This window comes from Vigna radiata, chromosome 4 (assembly GCF_000741045.1).
Source record: "Vigna radiata var. radiata cultivar VC1973A chromosome 4, Vradiata_ver6, whole genome shotgun sequence".
In the NCBI taxonomy this organism is placed as follows: domain Eukaryota; kingdom Viridiplantae; phylum Streptophyta; class Magnoliopsida; order Fabales; family Fabaceae; genus Vigna; species Vigna radiata.
Window position 1 is genome coordinate 15,201,010 of NC_028354.1, and position 19,059 is coordinate 15,220,068.

The following is a 19,059-nucleotide window of genomic DNA, read 5'->3' on the forward strand; positions in this document are numbered from 1 at the left end:
AAGAGAAGACCAACATGAAACCAAACTGGCAAGATTAAAAAACAATAAGTCGCCTTAATTGAAGATTACAGTGCAAAAGGTTGGGAGGAAAATGATTATAGTATAGGAAAATGAAGTGAAGGGAAATAATTAGGATTTGGAGGAAAATTAGATTAGATGCAAAAGGAATGAAGGCAAGGACGGAGGGAACTATGAAGAAATATTTAAGGATTACCGATAGTTTAATTAAAAATTGTCAAAAAATTATTCTAAAAATAATAATAAAAGATTTAGGGGTGGATTTTGTTATAAATGACTGGAAAATAAAAAAACTGCAATTTAATCATGTTGTCAATTATTTGTAGTTTCTAAAATCGTTGAAAAATAATCTGTTCTAAAATATATTATTTTTGTAATATATATGTTTAATTTTTAATTTTTATTTGTATTTTCAAATTTATGACATGTATTGGTATTAAAACTCATGTCAATAATGAGTTTTCCTAAGTTCAGTCCTAGATTATGCTCATAGAACTAATGTCCAGTTTTGCCATTAAGAGTCGAAATTATGATATTAACTTATGAGAAATTAATGGATTGTTTTGGTATTTAATTTAGGGAAAAATATTGACGCGTTCAATAATAATAAAAAGGTGAGTGATAAGTTATATAGTTAATCATTAAAAGTTACCTCATAAGATCAAACTAAAATTCTTATAACTCATAACTTCATAAAACTCTGACAAGAGAAAATCTAATTTTCTATCAAAAGTCATACATAATTTATGTTATAAGTGTATCCTTTACTTTATAAGTGAAAAAATAATTAGAACATCTTAATTCTACATTAGTTCTTAATAAATAATCTTTAATATTTCCAACATTACATTTAATTCCTATTTTATAAAAATTATTTTTTATTTAATAAAAAATAAAAAAAATAAAGAAAATTCAAAATTATATTAATCCTCGATATCATATAAATAGTATGTTTCATCCAAGAGACTCACTTATATCTATAACTTCCATTCTTGCTTTTTTGACTTTTATATTAAAGAATAGAGTTTGGTAATTTTGTTTAGCTAATTTTTGTCTAATAAAAAAAAAAAAAAACCTAGATGAATTAATCATAAACTCATTCACTCACATGTTTATATTAACATGATTATAGTAGAAGTTATAAAATTCGATCAACGTTTCTCCATAATTACTTAAAATTAATTTATCTAAAGGTTAATATAATATGTTTAAAATAGATGATTGATATGTTCTTTCTAATTACAAGAAATAGTAAGAAAATGATAGGATTCTCAGGCCAATACAATGTTAGTTTTTTTTCTTTATGTTATTTATTTCATATTATAATTTTGAATCACTTGAACACATATAAGTATCCTTGTATCAACTAATATTATAAAAAAAAAAAAACTTTATTTTGACTTAATGTATGATCCACTACTTATAACTATATTTTAATGAAAAAACATCTTTCATCTCCATCTAAAATGCTTCTTCCATCAATACTTTTAATATTGGAAGAATGAGAAACATTTCAATATTTTTACTTTTAATATTTAGATTGAAGTAATTATATATATATATATATATATATATATATATATATATATATATATATATATATATATATATATATAAATATTAGGTTATAAGAATAGCCACACTCCAAAACTAAAAGCAACTGAGTAATGTACAGTAAAACCCTATATCTGTTACAAAACTAAATTACGAAAGAGCTTTAAATATGATATTCAAACAAAAACATAACTAAATTTCTAAAAAATATGATTTTTCTAGATTAGTAAATATTTTAAAACCCATGAGAAAGTAACATATAAGAATACATCGATTTTTTATTTATCAACTTTTACTTTATTTTATTTTAACTATATTACTTACCACGTCTAGATCTTTCAATTTCATTTATTTCTACGAAGATATATAATGTATGTGATAGATGAAAAGATGTTGAGATCTTCCGATTTAAGTGTCATACATTGTATCAGTCTACAATAACGAAAACTGATTGCCAATAGAATAAAAATAAATATTATCATTTTTTTGGCTAATTAATTTGTTTTAACCAAATTCCTCCATTGAAAATTCATCTCTAGCTGCACAAATCGCACATAAATTATTAGTTATATCAAATTTTTAAAAGATAGTAACGAAAATTTAAATTAAAATTACCATCAGAAACAGAACATTGCAACCGTACAATTTAAAAATAATAATAATAATAATTATGAAAGATAAGTATAAGTAAAAGATAAATAAAAATGAAAGCTGCAAAGTGAAAACCAAAATTGCTGGGAGTGTGTTTGTGTTTGTGAGGCTTACAAATCTATCTCTCTCTGTGCTGGCTTGAGTTTCCTATATTTGCAGAACCACATAGGTACATGAACCTTTGAATTTGAGGGTTTGTGTCCCTCTCTTTGGTCCCTTTAAAAAAAAAACACTGCTCCAATTTTTTTTTTTTTTTGAAACATTCATTGTTTCTCTCTCTAAAAAAAAAAAGAAAGTGCCCTTCTTCGGTTCTCTCTCTACAACCCCTCGTTCTTCACTTTGATTTTCCGTCTTCAATGCTAACCCAACCATGATCCTCTACACGTAATCCCACCATACCTAACCTAAAACCCTTTTGATCTCTCTCTCTCACACCATGTCCCAAGGATCTCCCCTGCAAGACAACAAAGAACCCTCGCCGGAACCCGATTCGCACAAGGACGAAGCAACCACCAACACCGCCGCTACTGCCGCCGCCGATGCTGCTCCTCCTGCCCCCACCAGGAACCGCCCCTCTCGCGCCTGTACCATTCGCACGGCTGCACGCCTCTATTCGGCGTCGCAGCCGGCCAGGCCCAAGGCTGCAAAGAGGGACCCTCGCCGCGAGGAGTCGCCCCAGCCGCCGTCGCCGCAGCCGCAGCAATGCGGCAAGATCGTGACGCCGCTGGTGGAACCGCCCCCGCCTGCACAGTTGCCGCGTTACAACCTCCGGTCTATGTGGGAATTGGCTTCAATACTCAATTTTTTAAATGTGAGCTTCGAGACTGTGATTTTTTTGTGCTTTTCATTGGGTTTGTTGGGCATTCTTTTTATTAAGTTTTTATTTTTTTTTTTGTGGTTGTTGTTGCTGCTGCAGCTTTTTAGGCATCTTTTGAATATTTCAGTAGAATTCTCGGCTGAAGAGTTTGAGACGGCTTTGCTCACTCCCAATGACACATTGAGTGATATACATATGCCTTTGCTAAAGGTTGGTGCTTTTTTATTTATTTTTTTCTTCCTTTGGTTTGTTATTGTGTGCGTACTGCATTTCTTCTTTCTTCTGTGAATATGGGTGATGACTGAAGTTCTAGACTATGTCGGTTGTGTTAGTTTTGTGCTTGTTGTTATTGTTAGGAGTTTGTAGGATGTTCTTTTGGTGTGCTTTTTTTTTTCTTAATTTGAGTAATATTGCCGTGGTTTTGATTATGATTGTATGCCTTAATTATGAAGTTGTATTTTCGTGATAATGTCGAGTGCCCATTACCTGGGAACGAGGGAAATTAATAGCTGTAAAGTGGAGTTCTTATTAGTGTAGGGTATCTGGAGGTTGCTGTGGCTGAAACAGAGACGAGTGTTTTGGGATTATAATTCAAATGGCCAAGGTCAGAACTTGTTTCAAAATTTTCCAAGAGTTTGAATTGAATCCAAATGATGAACTTCAGTATTAGCCACTACTTAACTGTTGGAATGACTCTTTATTCAATGCGGTGGTTGAAACTCTTTTGAATGTGGGAATGGTGGAAGGAACCAAAAACTGAACACTAACGAATATAGATGGAATTGTGGAAGGAGCCAAAAATTGATGGATTCATGGTCATAATATGGTTGACCTATATGATGCTGGGAGATGGACATGATTATTTGCAACTGAGTTGAGTTTGGCAGGAATTGGTTGGTGCAAACAAGTAATTGATTCGAGGCCTTTGTTGCATGTTGGGAAACCCTTTCTTGAGTGTTAAACTGGGGACTTTTGCTGATTGTTTGTGCTCTCTGCCCTGATATTGGCCCAATTTGCTTTTGAAGGATAGTGTTCAAGTGTGCTGCTATTAAGTTTAGTTTACTTATTTCTGTTGTTTCTAAGTATAAGCTTCTATTCTGCATCAAATGGTTACAACTTCCAAATGTACCTTTGGATTTTTTTTCCACTGGGTTTCATCCTTGTTGGTCTTATCCCTGATTTTCTGAGTTCAAATCAATGTGTCAAAGATAATCATGATCATTCTAGCAAGAGGCGGATGTATACTTTACTGGAGAGTTTATATAGGCGGGCATCACTACAGAAATTACTATAGAAAAGGCCTACTCTGAAGAATTTTCAGAACTTCTGAGACGAGTTTTTGTTATACCTAATTCTTTTGCAAAGTGTTTATACTTGAACTATAGCTTCCCTGCAGATTTAAATAATGTGGGAAAATTATTCAGTTAATTGTTTGAGGGTTTAGATCTTTTAGATCTGTATTGAAACTGCCATTCTGCGATGAGAAAGTGTTGTTATAGACATGGTGCATGCTATACTCATTCATGATGTAATGAGTTTGTGGATGGAGATGAATTGATTAAAACAGTGTACTTGGACTGTTTTGAAACTTAGATTTTGGTTTGAGTAAATAACGACATAAATCTGCACAAGTCTGACTTGTATGTTAGGTACTTAGGTTTTGAGTGATAAAGAGATAGTGCGGACTGGGGAGAATGAAAGCTTAGACTGTTTAATGTTATTGGTCACACACTTCCATATCTTGCAGAGGTAGTTGAAGTTTTGTACTTTAAGCTGCTGTAGTGCAACGAATTCTGTCACAAGTTCAATGCCATTATCTCCTTACTTCCATTTATCCTTCATCTATTGAATCTATTGAATTTTGTCTTTAGTTCCATTTGTCCTTAATCTATTGAAGTGGTTAATCAAAACAGTGGTGATACTTGAACTCATTTAAGTTTTTAAAATTGGATTAGATATTATAATAGCATTAGTCTTGCTTATCTCTTTTGTTGGTGGATAGATAGATATTGTTAACGAGTGATAAAGTCAAGGGTTTTAATTCTAGTTGTCTTGCAGTTTGAGAGCTTGTGAGAGTTGTTTGCCATTGTCTTTTATAGGGCATTGATCCCTCTCAAAATCTATTCCTCTGCAAGATCAATACTTTCTTCTTTGTACAATGTCACAAGCTGTCAAAATTGCTGCTAGTCTGATAACATTAATTGCACCTTTTTTATAGGCAATTCCTCCAATTACACGAATGGCACTCTCACGTGATACTTGGATAACCGTATTATGCAGAAAATTAAGAGATTGGTGGCACTGGGTAATAAGAATATTTTTTCAGCAAGCTGAAAATTCTACATAACATTTTGTAGTTTCCAGAGCTAATATGAATAGGGAATTCAAATGCAGGTTGCGGATGGGGATCTTCCTATTGTTGCTTCACATGGGTAAGTAAACAGTTAATCTTGCAACATCAAAAATCCACTTTATGTGTTTACTGAGTCTCATGTTATGTTGACGTGACAGAGCGGAGATTGAAGTATATAAATCACTTGATCCAGGGGTTCGTGTGGTCATCTTAAAAGCATTATGTGACATTCGTGTTGAGGTACCCTTGCCCAGTTAATGTCTATGTATATATCTATATTTCTTATATACTTTTCCTTGAATGGGTGAAAGTTAGTATGGAAGAACGAGGCCACTTTCCTTTCTTTTAGGTTGGATCTCTGAAAACTATGCGATTCATGTTTAGAACTGAATTAACTTCTACTATGATATATGCAAGTGATTTATCTGTCATTCACTATTTTTGTTTGCCTCGTTTTGTGTTCAAGTTGCAACCACCCATTTTAGGTTTATTTTATTCTATCTGTTATATTGAGTGGTTCTCTGGGCTTGTCTATTAACAAGGGTGTGATAATTTGCCTCAATAGTTTCTTTTAATAACATTCACAAAGATTCCTGGAGATGCATGACCATGCACTATTTTAGTTAGCCAATGGCTAATGTGTCTAACTAGGTCACCCTATTATGCAATAACTTTCTTTGGGGTTCTTTTATTTTGCCGGGGGAAGGGGGGGAGGTAGTGGTTGGAGCAGTGTAAAAGGTATTTAAATTCCCAAGATCAAAACTTGCCAAGTGCACAGATTCAGGGGCAAATCATTTATAGCCTGACTCATAAATCTTACTTTTGATCATCCCTCTTGATAGTGTACATGATTAAACTTGACTTGTATTTTGCAGCAAGAAGATATCAGGAGTTACATTGACAGCTCAATCAAGCATGGCATTCCACTTTCAACATTTCGCAAGGACCGTATTGGTGGCGATTCACATGGAGTTTCTTATTGGTAATATTCATGTGCTTTGACTTCAATCTGTTCGAAGTTTGAAGTGTCATACTGGAAAGTTAATGCACATTTATCTCTTTTTTTCTTTTTATTCACATGGCATTTATTATTGCAGGTATGAAGATGACCAAAATATTGGTCAGAGGTTGTACCGGGAGATAAGGAAAACTGAGGTGGTTCAAACGAAGAAAGGGAAACCAAGAGGTTCCCAGGTTTTTTCTAATACAACCTACCAGTGGGAAACAGTTGCTACCAATTTTGATGAATTTCTGGATGTTTCTGTAAGTTATTCAAACTCATCTATCTATGCTTAGTGGGCATGTTTTAACGAGTGTGCAGTGTTTTTCTGGGAGTTGGGACTTTTGACTTATAGATTTTGAACTAGATAATGGATCACTTAATATATTAATCAGTAAATTAATGTGATGTATATTTGGAGTCACAAGAGACTAATTTTATTTTGATTTAGAAACCCTAACTAAAGTTCCAAGTGAACCTATCAAATAGGAAACTGTTATTTTGTAGAAAATTCATAGTTAGTTATAGTCCTTGAATGAAACCATTAGATTTCACCAATTGTTAATAAAACCTAATAACTGTAGGGGAAAAAATCTACAGCGAAAGGGGCAGTAGGAAATCAGAGTGGACATGGTATCCAGAAAAAAATTGGCACCATTGAACAGTGAGTCCACTGGGATGACTTGGATTCAAATTAGGCTCTAAATACCATGTAGAGAGAAATGGTATATATTTATCTTGTGATAGGATTGTGTGTAGTGGAACATATATACATGTCATACATAGCATTACGTAGGGATGGGCCAAGCCCATATACACTATATCTACCAATAACAAAATCAGAACATTGGTTGTTACAATTCTACTATACATTACAACATTATTATACTTTTCAAATTTCATTCCTTGCCATTTCATATGACTGCTACTAAAAAGAACAATCTTTTCCGAAATATCAATAAGTGCTAGAAAGCAATCTCAGCCACTATATGCATGAAGAAAATACAATGCAACAAAGAACTTAAAGTGGTCAGAGGGTGCCTTAAGCCACCATAATTATTAAGTCCCTTCTATTTATAATAAAAATTAGTTAACGTTGTTGGCCAGAATGAGGTCTTCATCAGTGTTGGAACCAGGCAGATCAAATTAGCTGTAGTAATCAGTTGTTTTCTCAATTGTCTTGTTCAAAATCCATTGATCTACCCTTTGACTAATATCATTTTACAGTTAAATTATAAACTTTTGGAATTCTGATATAACAACTAAGCCTTTTGCCACTAATTGGGATTGGCTGCCCTACTTGAATCCTTTGGTTTACATCTCCCTCGATTGCTATGCCTTTTTTCTTTGACAGACCTAAGAATGCAGATATATTTTTGTTATAGAAGATAGGATTGACCGTTAGTTTTTTTTTTTCAAAGGGAAATATTATAAAATAACCTAATTCTGCCAATTTTCATGAAGTTTGCAACTTTTTTTTTTTGTTTAGCTTCATCTTATTTGCTTTTACTCATCTGATTGCCCAGGAGAAGCTTTTCACAAGTAAAAACAGAACGGAGGTTTCTGTGGGGAAGAAGGTGAAGATAGACATGCTTCCTGAAATTGAGAAGGTTCACAAGGTACTATATCTGTGTTTGCTTACTCTACCCTATCCTCCTCTCAGTGGGTTTAGAAAATTGAAAAATTGGGCACTTTGACTTGAATTCATGTTTGCTCTTAGATTTATCTTCATATATGGTCCTTGAAGAACCCTATTGTGCTTTTAACTGACAAAATTAGTCTGGCATGGGTTGAGAAGATGTAGCATTCTAGGATTTGAACTTCAATTCATGTTTGCTCTTCTTTTTATCTTGATAAATGGTTCATAAAGAATCCTGTTGTACTTTTAACTGACAAATTGGCCTGTCTTGTGCAGAGAAAGGAGAGATTGATGAAAAAACAACACAGACAAGCTCTTCTTCTTGATAATTTCTTAGGTGTTGATGGGCTTGCTCTAGGGCGTTCACTACGTGATAGGAAACCTGTTACCTACACTTTTGGTAAGAAGTTTCATCATTGTTTGCATTTTGTTTTCACAGCTGGAGTTGGCCTAGTCATTTTCCTCATTTTTTTCTTTATATGGACTGCTGAGGTTTATTAGACAGCTCAATAATTTTACAGTTGGATTGTTGTATGTTAGGACCCTAGGTACCTTCTGGGGCAAGTAGCCTGAATCCGGGTTTTAAATAGTGTGCTTTAGCACTGCTACAGTAGCAACAAGTGGGACTGCTGTAGTGGCCATAGCAGACAAAATAGAAGGCTGAATCTATGTGATGGTTCCAAAAAATCCTTCTGAGTAGAGACGTTTGCTATTTAAAACATTGTTGGCCTTGAATATTGTGAAGGATATCTATTCTATTCTTAGGGAATGTATGGTTAGTAGAATTAAAAACCTTTCCCTGCTTGGACCAAGGGGGCTGCTGGTTAGTACAGGGATAATTTATTGGGACTTTCTGATATCTGACATTGGTTTTGGGATTTCCGTTGGATCTGATAAAAGTTCCATTGGATTTTTTCATAACTACTTGGTAAGCCTTAATAATTTTCATACATCCACATCTTTTAATTAAAAAAGTAACATTATCACTAAGTTTTGTTGCAATTTTACCCTGCATTGATGATAGCGGAATCTGGACACTGATAGTTTCACAGTTTCATTGTGCATCCAGGATGTAACTTTACCTCAGCTTCCTGTTTAGCTTTAATTATGACAAAAATTCTCCTGAACTAGATAATTTTTGATTTGGTTGGACAAAAGTAAACTCATTTCTTGAGTGTCAGTATTTGAGGCTTTAAATTGACCTAACTTGACATTGCTGTCATTGCAGATGATTATGATCGGTCCATCAACGAGGCAATTAAGATAACCAAGTACGGATTTTGCATTTTGATCTTACATTCTTGTACCACTATTTGGTTGTTCTAGATATGTATGTAATTTTTTGTTGTTGCATATATTGAGAGAACAGGAGCCAGTCATATGCATTTGTCATGCTTTGTACTCATGACATTTTTTCTGTTTCTTATATCAGACGGAAGCCACCGTCCCCAGAAGCTATACCGAGAAGAGAACCAGGATCAAAACCCGAAGCTTTATCCAATGGTAAATGGAGTGGTCCTTCCCCTTCACATGACCCTCAAGAACTAAATTTTGGCATGCTGTCTCCAAAATCACCAGACTTCGATGATATGGAGGAAGATAATCAAACTGACATACTGGACTTGGATAGAAGGTTTGTGGTTCTGATTTTATCCCTTCAAATATGTTCTGATGACTTCTATATCTTACTTCACTGATAACTTTTATTTCACATCAGCAATCGACGAAGACAGAGGCCTAAACGGTATTCAGAGAAAGAGTTTGTTGAAGCATTGTCAGATAATGAGGCTGACTATGACAGTGATGATGATATTGTGGGAGAAGCAGTGTATTCTGAAGAGTATCTTCAGAAACGCAAGCAGAGAAGGAAGGCTTCTAGTAGCTCTGGTTCTGAAGGAGATGAAGAATATAATTGGAATGAAGATAATATTGAAGATGAAGAAGAAGACGATGAAGAAGATTCCATGAGTGTCAGTGAGGAGAGTGACAAGCCCCGTAAATTCAAGCGACTGGCAGGCCGAACTAGAAGGGAAACTAAACTCAGGTCTGTGGGTGAGATTCAATCAGGTCTAAGACGCAGTAAGAGGGCAACACAAAAACGTATAAATTACCGGCAATTAGAGATGTCTGATTCAGAAACCGAGTTCGTTAAACCTGACAAGTCTAATGCAAATGCATCAGATGATCACTCAGATCCTTCTGAGAATGGAGATTATTTGATGGAAACTGAAGACTCAGATGGCAATGACGATGAAGAACAAGAAATCAAAGATGTGGAGCCTGTTACTTACCCTGCAGAAGGGAACAACGAATATCCTGCTGTAGAGGAGAATGAACAAAGCAAAATCCAGCCTCCTGAAAAATCTAGTAGTCCAGGCCAGGAGGAAGTTGAAGGCACCACAAAGCGACGCTTCCTTGATTTGAATGAGCTTGCCCCTAGCTCAGGTTTTGATGATGCTCCAAATACAACAACCAAAGATGAAGGCAATGATGATTTGTGAAGGTACCTCTTTTTTCTTGAAAGCAATGATGGTAGTTTGCTATCAAGGAAACCAAGTGACATGTATGATAATAGAACTATAAATTTTGTTATGTGCCTCAAAGGGAAGTTAAGGGTAGATCTCTTCCTGTGGCAACCTAAGCAGCCCTTGGTGCATGATTTTCCACCAGAAGCAGCAGCATGATACTGAGTTGTGTAGATTAGGTAGTCATTTTTTAGTATTTAGTATTTCTACTTCAAAGGGTCTACGGAAGTGAATGAGAATTTGTTGGGCGTTATTTGGCCCATCCAATCCAATCGGTGTACAATAACTGTTAACAAGTACTGTAACTTTAAATAGATATATGGCTTTTGATTATCAAGCCCTGTAGTTCTATTTTTTTCTTTTACTCATGGACTCTTAGTCATCAGCTTTTCAGCAGATAAAAATGGTCCCACTTTTTATTTCTCTACGTAATTACTAACCCTTTTGTTCTTAATTTGTCTGTTCTGGCATCCAAAATAGAAGTTTTGATTGCTAGTTTGCCTCATAATCTACGATTTTAAAAGCTGGCAACTAATTCAAACCATTAAGATTAATAGCGTGGAAAGAAGATTTTAGGACAAAATTAAGTTCATACTTTTTTTCTATTTGAAATTTCAACTCTTTCCGTTTGAAGTTATATGAAATACAGTTGTACAGTGTATTCTTTGTAAACGAAAACAGGGGAGTTCTGTTCTGACTTGATTTTAGTCTTAAGTTTCTGTTCTTCTATCTTTCTGTTCCTGTACCACTTCCCATGCCTTTCCATTAGGATGGAATAAAGAATCAAAATTTTAATATTTTTAATTTTTTGAAAAATATGACCCAAAATGAATTTTTTTTTAAAATTCAAATTTATACGTTATATTTTTAAAGATGTATTGCAAAATTGATTTTTAGATTACTTTATATATAACACTTTAAAAAAATTATATTAGAGCATAAGCATTCCAAAATATTTTAAATTTATTAAGGGAAAGCTCAATAAACGCATAATAAACACTTGGACATTTTCCCTTACAAATCCAAAGTATTCGTCAACCTCCCATTTTCAACTCTAATGTTTTATTGAAAGGAGGGGCGTAAGTTGAACGAGATCAAAAAACGTAAAATTTATCTTACAAGCTTCTGAAATCCTTAAGAATAAATTCTGATTAGAATGTTGAAGACTAAAGGAAAGTCTATTTATAAAAAAATTAAACCTTAGGGTTATTCTCATATTTATTTAAAAATTTTAATTTGGTCTTTCATTTAAAGGTTTAATATCTATTTTGTTCCCTCTTTTTGGGGGGTTTGATCAAAGTGGTCCTCCCTTTTTTAAAAAGTTCAATAAGGTCCTACTTTTTGAAAAAACTGTGCAAGTTAGTTCTTTTTGCTAACGGCGTTAATTCTGCTAACGGCAGAGCTGCCAGCTGGCAAATATTTGATGACTTGTACAAATAAAATTCGTTTTAGTCCTCATATTGGTTTAAAAATGTTCATTGTGATCCTTGTATTGGTTTAAAAATGTTTATTGTGGTCCCGTTTTACTAAAAAGGAAAATCATCCTTAGAGACAGTAAGCAGCTTCACAAATTTGTCAATGGATGCTCTTGTGGAAAGTTTTGTGGTTTTCTAAGAAAACAACAACTAAAATTTCATGTGTTACAATCCAAAACTGATGCGTTCTTTTTTCACATCTCCATACTTACTAATGTAACACGTGAAACTACACTATTAAGCTTCAAATTATTGTGATTATACTTTCCCAAAAGGTTAGCGCATGAATTACTACATCACGTGTGAAATCTTTAACATGTATTAAAACGGGACCACAATAAACATTTTTAAACCAATACAAGGACCACAATGAACATTTTTAAACCAATATGAGGACTAAAACGAATTTTATTTGTACAAGTCATCAAATATTTGCCAGCTGGCAGCTCTGCCGTTAGCAGAATTAACGCCGTTAGCAAAAAGGACTCACTTGCACAGTTTTTGCAAAAAGTAGGAGCTTATTGAACTTTTTAAAAAAGGGAGGACCAATTTGAACAAACCCCCCAAAAAGAGGGACCAAAATAGGTATTAAACCTCATTTAAAAACTTAACAGTGTCTTAAATTTTATAAATTAGTAACAATTAAGTCTTTACCATTAAGTAGAAACCTAGGTGTATATTAGACATGCTATCTGGACTATTTTATTACATAGAAATAGAATTTAAATTTTGTTGTGGTAAATTTGTATGTAAAAATGACAACGAGTCAGGTTGAACATGAATAGTATTTACTCGTTACTCAATCTATAATAATAAAAATTCATTTGTTTTATTATTTGTTAGATAATTATTTAAAGAATATCTAGAAATATTTTAAAACTTACGGATATTTACAAATATTTTAAATTTTTTAGAATAAAATTAAAAAAAATATAATATAAATTAAATTAAATATAAATTAAAATTTAATTTTAATTAAATTTAACCTAATAAGTTTTTTATTTTTATTTTTTATAGGTAAAAATACCTTATGTCAGGATTTACATAGGAGATGAATGACATTGCATTCAAACACTTCTTTGTAATATAATTAAGATGGAAATAAAAATAACAATGAAAAATTGAATTGGAAGAAAACCAAACAAAAATCATATTGATCAAATCTTCATGAAAAAGTTATAAAAGAAAATTTGTACATCACATATAAAGTGCTCATGATATATAAAAGAAAATTATGTTTTAGCAAGCAATATTTTCTATTTTGATATTAAAATGTGTATTGTTTTCAGAAAAAAAAAAAGTGTAGACCTTTTAATGTGAAAAATGTGATTTACCTAGCAAGTTAAGATATGATTCTGAGAATTAATAGTCAAGTTTGTTGAAGACAGAGGGAAAATTAATTTGCTAAAAAAAAATTCAACACACTAGTAAAAAAAGATAAAATGAAATTATGAGTATATAAATGAATATGAGAATTGATACTAAAAATATTATCATAATGGACTTGGGTTAAAACATTAATGTCGTACCTCAAATATAACACATACTTTTATTTTATCAACTTGAAATTTTGTGAATATTTGACTCAATCCAAATTTATATTTTAATATTTATAAATTTAGTAATGTATTTATTAATAACTTGTATAAATTTATTAATACAATATTATTATGTTAAAAATTTAATAATAAGTTGTATAAAATTATTATTAAAGTTATACATATATCTTTTTAGTTAAATATTTACTATATTTTCGTTATTTATTCAAAAAAAAAAATACCTTTTTTAAGAAAGATAATTTAATTATTTTTTTTTAAATTTAACCGAATTAACTTACAATTCAAATAATCTAATTAATTCGATAAATTAAATGGTTATATATAAATTTTAAAATATTAAATTTGAATTATAATGTAGTCGAATTCCATCAATCCGAGTTGACAGTCTCTCATAGATGTTTTTCTTGTTGGAATGTCATCACCCGTTTACATTTACTAATTATACATTTACTATTGCTCTAGAACTTTGTAATAATACTATGTCTTGTAATCATCAACTCTGATTTATTAAATATAAATTTTTCTTGTGATGTGTATATATTTATTAAAAATCCTATAATTAACATCGTATATGAGAAGAATAATACGAACAAGAGATTTATGAATAAAATACTTAAATTTTCAAGAAAAGTTTTGCAATATATTATGAAGAATCCAATTGTGATGAATCGAACAAAAAGAAAATCTGAATTTCACGTTTATAAGAAAATTGTATAATATAAAAAAACTATAAATTTATTAATTTAAAATTTTACACAAAAAAATAATATTATAATTTTTATATGAATTAATGATAAGAAAAGGATAAGAAATGTGAAATACTATGTTTTAAGATCATTCCTCGACCTGTGCAAATACAAGAAACTGTTTTTAATAAATTAATGAATTATTCTGGATTATAAAAATTCAGTGAAGAATTAAAAAAAAAAAAATCATTGACCAGGTTCACACGACTAAGAATGTGTGTAACCATCATTCGTGTGCGCAAACAAACTTTACTAAGATCAAAATTCTATCTATTATGAAAAGTAGTTAATAACTTTTCTCCGTCACTTTCAAAATAAGTTACTATAATATATATTAATCACAATTCGAATTCAAACTTCAAACAAGTATACCTATTTGATTTTTGTTTTTATATGCAGTTTACTTTTTGATTTTACAAATTTATTCAATTTTCATTCCAATGTCATACATTTTTGTACTGCATCACATCTAAAATAAAAAAATTACAAAGAATTAAAAACTAAAGGATCAAAATTTAGTTAAGAATTATTCAATAACTAAAATTGTGAGTGAGAAAATAGGCAACTTCGGAGGCAAACCAGGTTAAATTAGTGGTGGAGTGGAAAGTTGAAAACAAAAATAGACTGAGGGCAGGCAAAAAGCACCAGCTTGGTGTAATAATTGATCTATATTTTCTATCCCTCAAATGATTTTACAGAACTTGTAAGATCATCATCATCATCATCATGATCCAAAAGAATTGAGGACCCCAAAAAGGGTACGAAAAGAGAACAAGAAAACCAATAATATTATAAACTGAGAATAAAAAAGGCCATTTTATACAGGGCGATGTTTAACTAACCAAGCTCCAGAGTTATATACAATATTCGAGATGGTATATGGCTTCACTTCAAAACTTGTTTTCTCTGTCCTTCTAATGGAATCAAAGATCAGAACCTATGTCTCTTTTGTCATCTGATGTCACAGCACTGAGGCCTTGTCTGCCTTTGCAGTTTATCCCACAGACACATCATCTGCCTAGGCGATTGGTAATGGGCTGTGTAATACTCTTCTATGCAACCAAATTGGCAGAAGTTCAAGCTATGAGAATACTGTACAGTTTTTGACCGGTTAAATTGCTCTACCCACATTCCCATACTCACATCTTCCATCTTAAACAACTGCATAAAGACCAAATCACACATTCAGCCAGAGTTTCAAATCAAAGGAAGAACACAGAAAAATGCGCAATATAAATAATGTTTACTAACCCTTAGTTTATGCATTTCAAATTCAGATACAATATATCGTGCAATATCTGATGACAAAATATAACCCGGGCCATTAGCATAGGGTGGGTAATCCTCTTCTGGCCATTCCTGAAAAAAAAAAAACCATCAATATTTTAACACAGTTCATAAATTCACACAGCCGACAGAGGGTGCAACTGCAATTTGGAACTATGAAAACAGGGTAACTTCAGGCTTTCTTTGGATTAAAATAGACATTACTAAAATAAGCATTATTTCAAGAGTATTCTCATTCAGAATTTAACGTTTGAACAAAAGCATTGCGATGGATGCTGATTACTTACTTCATATGTCACTGCCCATTTCCCATATCGCAAGGGTTTATGATAGTAATTTATGTTACCGATATAAAAACTGGTATCATCTGGAACCTTCCTTGCTTCACGAATAACAGCATCCACTCTAACAAAAGTATCATCATCCCCTTTCATGATATACTTAGCAGAAACCGTATGAACCTGTGAACAATAAACCACATCTTATATTCCATAAAAAAATCTTAAATATCACTCGAAAATTGGTACTTCATAGCATGATTATAGTTAATCGATAACTCACCCCATATTCACATATGGCCACTGTTTTCAAGACAACAAGATCATAGTTATCTAAGTAGGGCACTATAACAATATCACCAAAAAATTCTGCTTCCTTCTTCAACTCTACATTAATTTCCTGTCTTGCATGCTGCCAAGATTTCAATAAAATAGTAAGAAACGCCAGCTGAACATCAGAAACGAAATAACAACTGCCAAAACAAAAACCAACCAGTGCAACAAAGAATCGAGCAACCACTGCTCCAGATTTGACAAGCCTATGCTGCATCCATGACTTCCTCACAGCCATCCGCTCAGAAAAATGGTTTCCGGCTGAGAGGATACCAACGAACAATTCTACGCCAGAGTTGGGAATTGACTGGGCACGCCACCTGGTGGAAAATTCAAGATGCCGCTGTGGGGAAAAACTGGGATGCGATGAAGGCAAAGACGCTGCAAATACAGAGTGAACATCAATGTCTCCAGCCAAAGAAAGCCCAGTGGCATCCTCAAGTGTAAAACCCTGCCAAAATCAAAATGCAAAATCGAGTGATCAAGCAAATCAATCTTCAAGTCAAGGTAGTTAACTTCAAGGGGATGGATATATCACTTACAGCACGATAAGGAAAAGATGCTACATGTCTCCCATCAACGGTAACATGATACCCCTCCAACCCAGCACTAATAGTAAGAACAAAAAGCTTCCCCTCAGAAAATGGGAATGGCCAGTCAACGTTTACTTTCTTGGTGCGCCCTATAAGTCTTTTCAACCACCACGTCGACTTAGACTCCTCTAAGTGGTGTTCATCATCTCTAATCCACTTCTCGCACTTCACCATCCTATCAACTGCACCCAATGCAAGCAATAACTCAATTTAATTCAGCCAACCACAACCAGACACAAGCAGCCTCACCACACAAAATGGAACATCACAAATTTCTTTAAGAAAATTACACTTTCAATTGGGCAGAAAATCAGACATCTAATGAATCATCTTTGGATGACATTTGTGGTTGAATAACGTTAAAAAAAAGATCATTACGTTCTAAACCGTTTCTCCAATCACAAGAAGGAAAAAAAAAAAAAAATATTCAGAAAAAAAAAAATCAAAGCAAAGATCAAAGAGTACCATATAACTGAGAACACATTAAAATGACTAGTAAACTTCCACATCATAAAATAGTTCCTAATGAACCAATTTCCAAATTAATTACGTGAAATCAAATTTCTAAACAGGCAAAAAAAGTATCTGATTTCAGTTTCGAAACTTACCGGTATCATCATCGGCCTTGGATTTCCAACCGTCGCACCTGAGAGCGGAACCCCATTGCATGCGATAACATGTGTTGAGTTCAATCACAGGTTTCCCACTCCAATCCCCCTTCAACCTCGGATTGAAGTGAAAAACCCTAGGAGGCTCTTCACCGTCCACCGTCTTCAGCCCCTGCAACTCCACCACGAACTGTGACACCATCACCGGTTCATTCTCCTTCACAACCGCTATACTCGGCTCGAAATCCGGCCGTGCCGCCAACGGCTTCCCAACGATCGTCACGTGTGACCCCAATGTGAGCCCACAAGGCAGCGGCACGACGCCCAATGCGTCCTTACCTGACAGAGAAACCGAACCGGGACAAGAACTGGACCGGTTCTCGGGCTTCGACACAACGGTCCGCAAATTTCCAGATTCAAGGTCCGCCCAGAGTCTCCGTCCCATCTGGCGCGCATGCTTTACGAGCTTGTAGAGCTCCAAGGACCCGTCGTTGCCATTGGATTCGAACACGGCGTCGTTCAGGACCAGCCCCGAAATCACGCTGCGGCGAGCGAGTTGACTCGGCGAGTCAGCGTTGGAAACCGTTTTGAAAGGACGCGCGGGGGACTCCTTGAGTAGCGAGTCCTCCTCGCTGAGGAGCTTGTGAGTGCGCGTGGCGACGGTGGTTAAGTCGGCTTTGAAAACGAGAGGGATTTCGAGTGTGACGAGTACGAGGTAGAAGAAAAAGGCAGCAATTAGAAACTGAATCGATCGTTTTCGTGTTAACATAAACAACGTTTGAAGGTTTCGCTTCATGTTGCTCTGTTTTGCGAAGATTCTTCAAACGCTGTTTCTCTCTCCCCTCAGTTATGGAGAAGAGAACAGAGACGTGAGAGAAGGAGGAGGTGACCGACTTTATGGAATAATAGAAAAATGCAAAAAATTAAATAAGAAACGGCAACGGTTTGAAGTTTTGAAAGGAAAATTAGGAAAATAATAATATTGGAATTGAAATTTCGTTGAAGTGGCCGAGCCTGGCCCACTCAGCATTAAACTTTCTTGCCAACGGATCCTTTTGCTTTTCTGTCACATTACACGAATTTTTCTTTATATCATTAATTAATGAACAAATGGAAATTATTTTTAGTGTGTAAATCATCTGTTTAATCAAAATTTTAAAACTGAAAATTAGATTAAAAAATCCTAAACACGGAGTATTCTATAATTTTAAACTTACTTCAACATTAATTAATAACTATTAAGATATCAGAATAATTACATCGACTACTTTCAGTTATATTTCTAAAATACTATTCAGTTACAATAATATGATTATATATCATTGACTTAGAACTGAAAGTTACACTTAAGTTGGAATAAGTTAAATGAATTAATTTCAATTTTATCCTTTTATTTTACTTTAATTAATAACTTAAACTAATCAATCCTGTGTGTATATTAATCCTCTCTCTCTACATGTATTCCAATTTATTGTAATTATTTCTTCTTTATATTAACATATTAAAAACAAAGATATAAGATAAAAAAAAAAGTAAAATAACTTTTACATTTCATGAAATTATACATCTATTATTCTTCATTGACTTTTCTTAAGACAATTATTATGTTTAAAATATTGCAAT

At 33.4% G+C, this 19,059-nt stretch overlaps 2 protein-coding genes across 2 annotated transcripts; one reads left to right on the forward strand and one right to left on the reverse strand.

The window, feature by feature from the left end:
- Nucleotides 1–2,286: 2,286 nt before the first annotated feature.
- On the forward strand, nt 2,287–10,982 carry LOC106759545 (DDT domain-containing protein DDR4). Its single transcript, XM_014642763.2, has 12 exons — nt 2,287–3,034; nt 3,140–3,250; nt 5,259–5,345; nt 5,435–5,472; nt 5,552–5,633; nt 6,269–6,375; nt 6,491–6,656; nt 7,920–8,012; nt 8,309–8,432; nt 9,261–9,303; nt 9,465–9,665; nt 9,750–10,982. The coding sequence occupies exons 1-12, from the start codon at nt 2,660–2,662 to the stop codon at nt 10,531–10,533; spliced, it is 2,211 nt and encodes a 736-aa protein (XP_014498249.1). The 5' UTR covers nt 2,287–2,659; the 3' UTR covers nt 10,534–10,982.
- A 3,988-nt stretch (nt 10,983–14,970) lies between these two features.
- Nucleotides 14,971–18,342, reverse strand: LOC106758150 (hydroxyproline O-galactosyltransferase GALT6). Its single transcript, XM_014641085.2, has 7 exons — nt 17,437–18,342; nt 16,778–17,010; nt 16,396–16,686; nt 16,186–16,314; nt 15,912–16,085; nt 15,589–15,696; nt 14,971–15,498 (listed from the first exon to the last, which is right to left on the reverse strand). Exons 1-7 carry the CDS (start codon nt 18,230–18,232, stop codon nt 15,289–15,291), a joined length of 1,941 nt encoding a protein of 646 aa, XP_014496571.1. The 5' UTR covers nt 18,233–18,342; the 3' UTR covers nt 14,971–15,288.
- Nucleotides 18,343–19,059: the final 717 nt, after the last annotated feature.

Bases quoted from the DNA above. Each gene is read 5' to 3' on its own strand.
- LOC106759545 (XM_014642763.2), top strand. From the start codon at position 2,660: ATGTCCCAAGGATCTCCCCTGCAAGACAACAAAGAACCCTCGCCGGAA. The intron at 3,251-5,258 runs GTTGGTGCTTTT...CCTTTTTTATAG, and splicing joins TACATATGCCTTTGCTAAAG to GCAATTCCTCCAATTACACG. The intron at 5,346-5,434 runs GTAATAAGAATA...ATTCAAATGCAG, and splicing joins TAAGAGATTGGTGGCACTGG to GTTGCGGATGGGGATCTTCC.
- LOC106758150 (XM_014641085.2), bottom strand. From the start codon at position 18,232: ATGAAGCGAAACCTTCAAACGTTGTTTATGTTAACACGAAAACGATCG. The intron at 15,697-15,911 runs GTAAGTAATCAG...TTTTTTTTTCAG, and splicing joins AATGGGCAGTGACATATGAA to GAATGGCCAGAAGAGGATTA. The intron at 15,499-15,588 runs GTTAGTAAACAT...GTCTTTATGCAG, and splicing joins TTGAAATGCATAAACTAAGG to TTGTTTAAGATGGAAGATGT.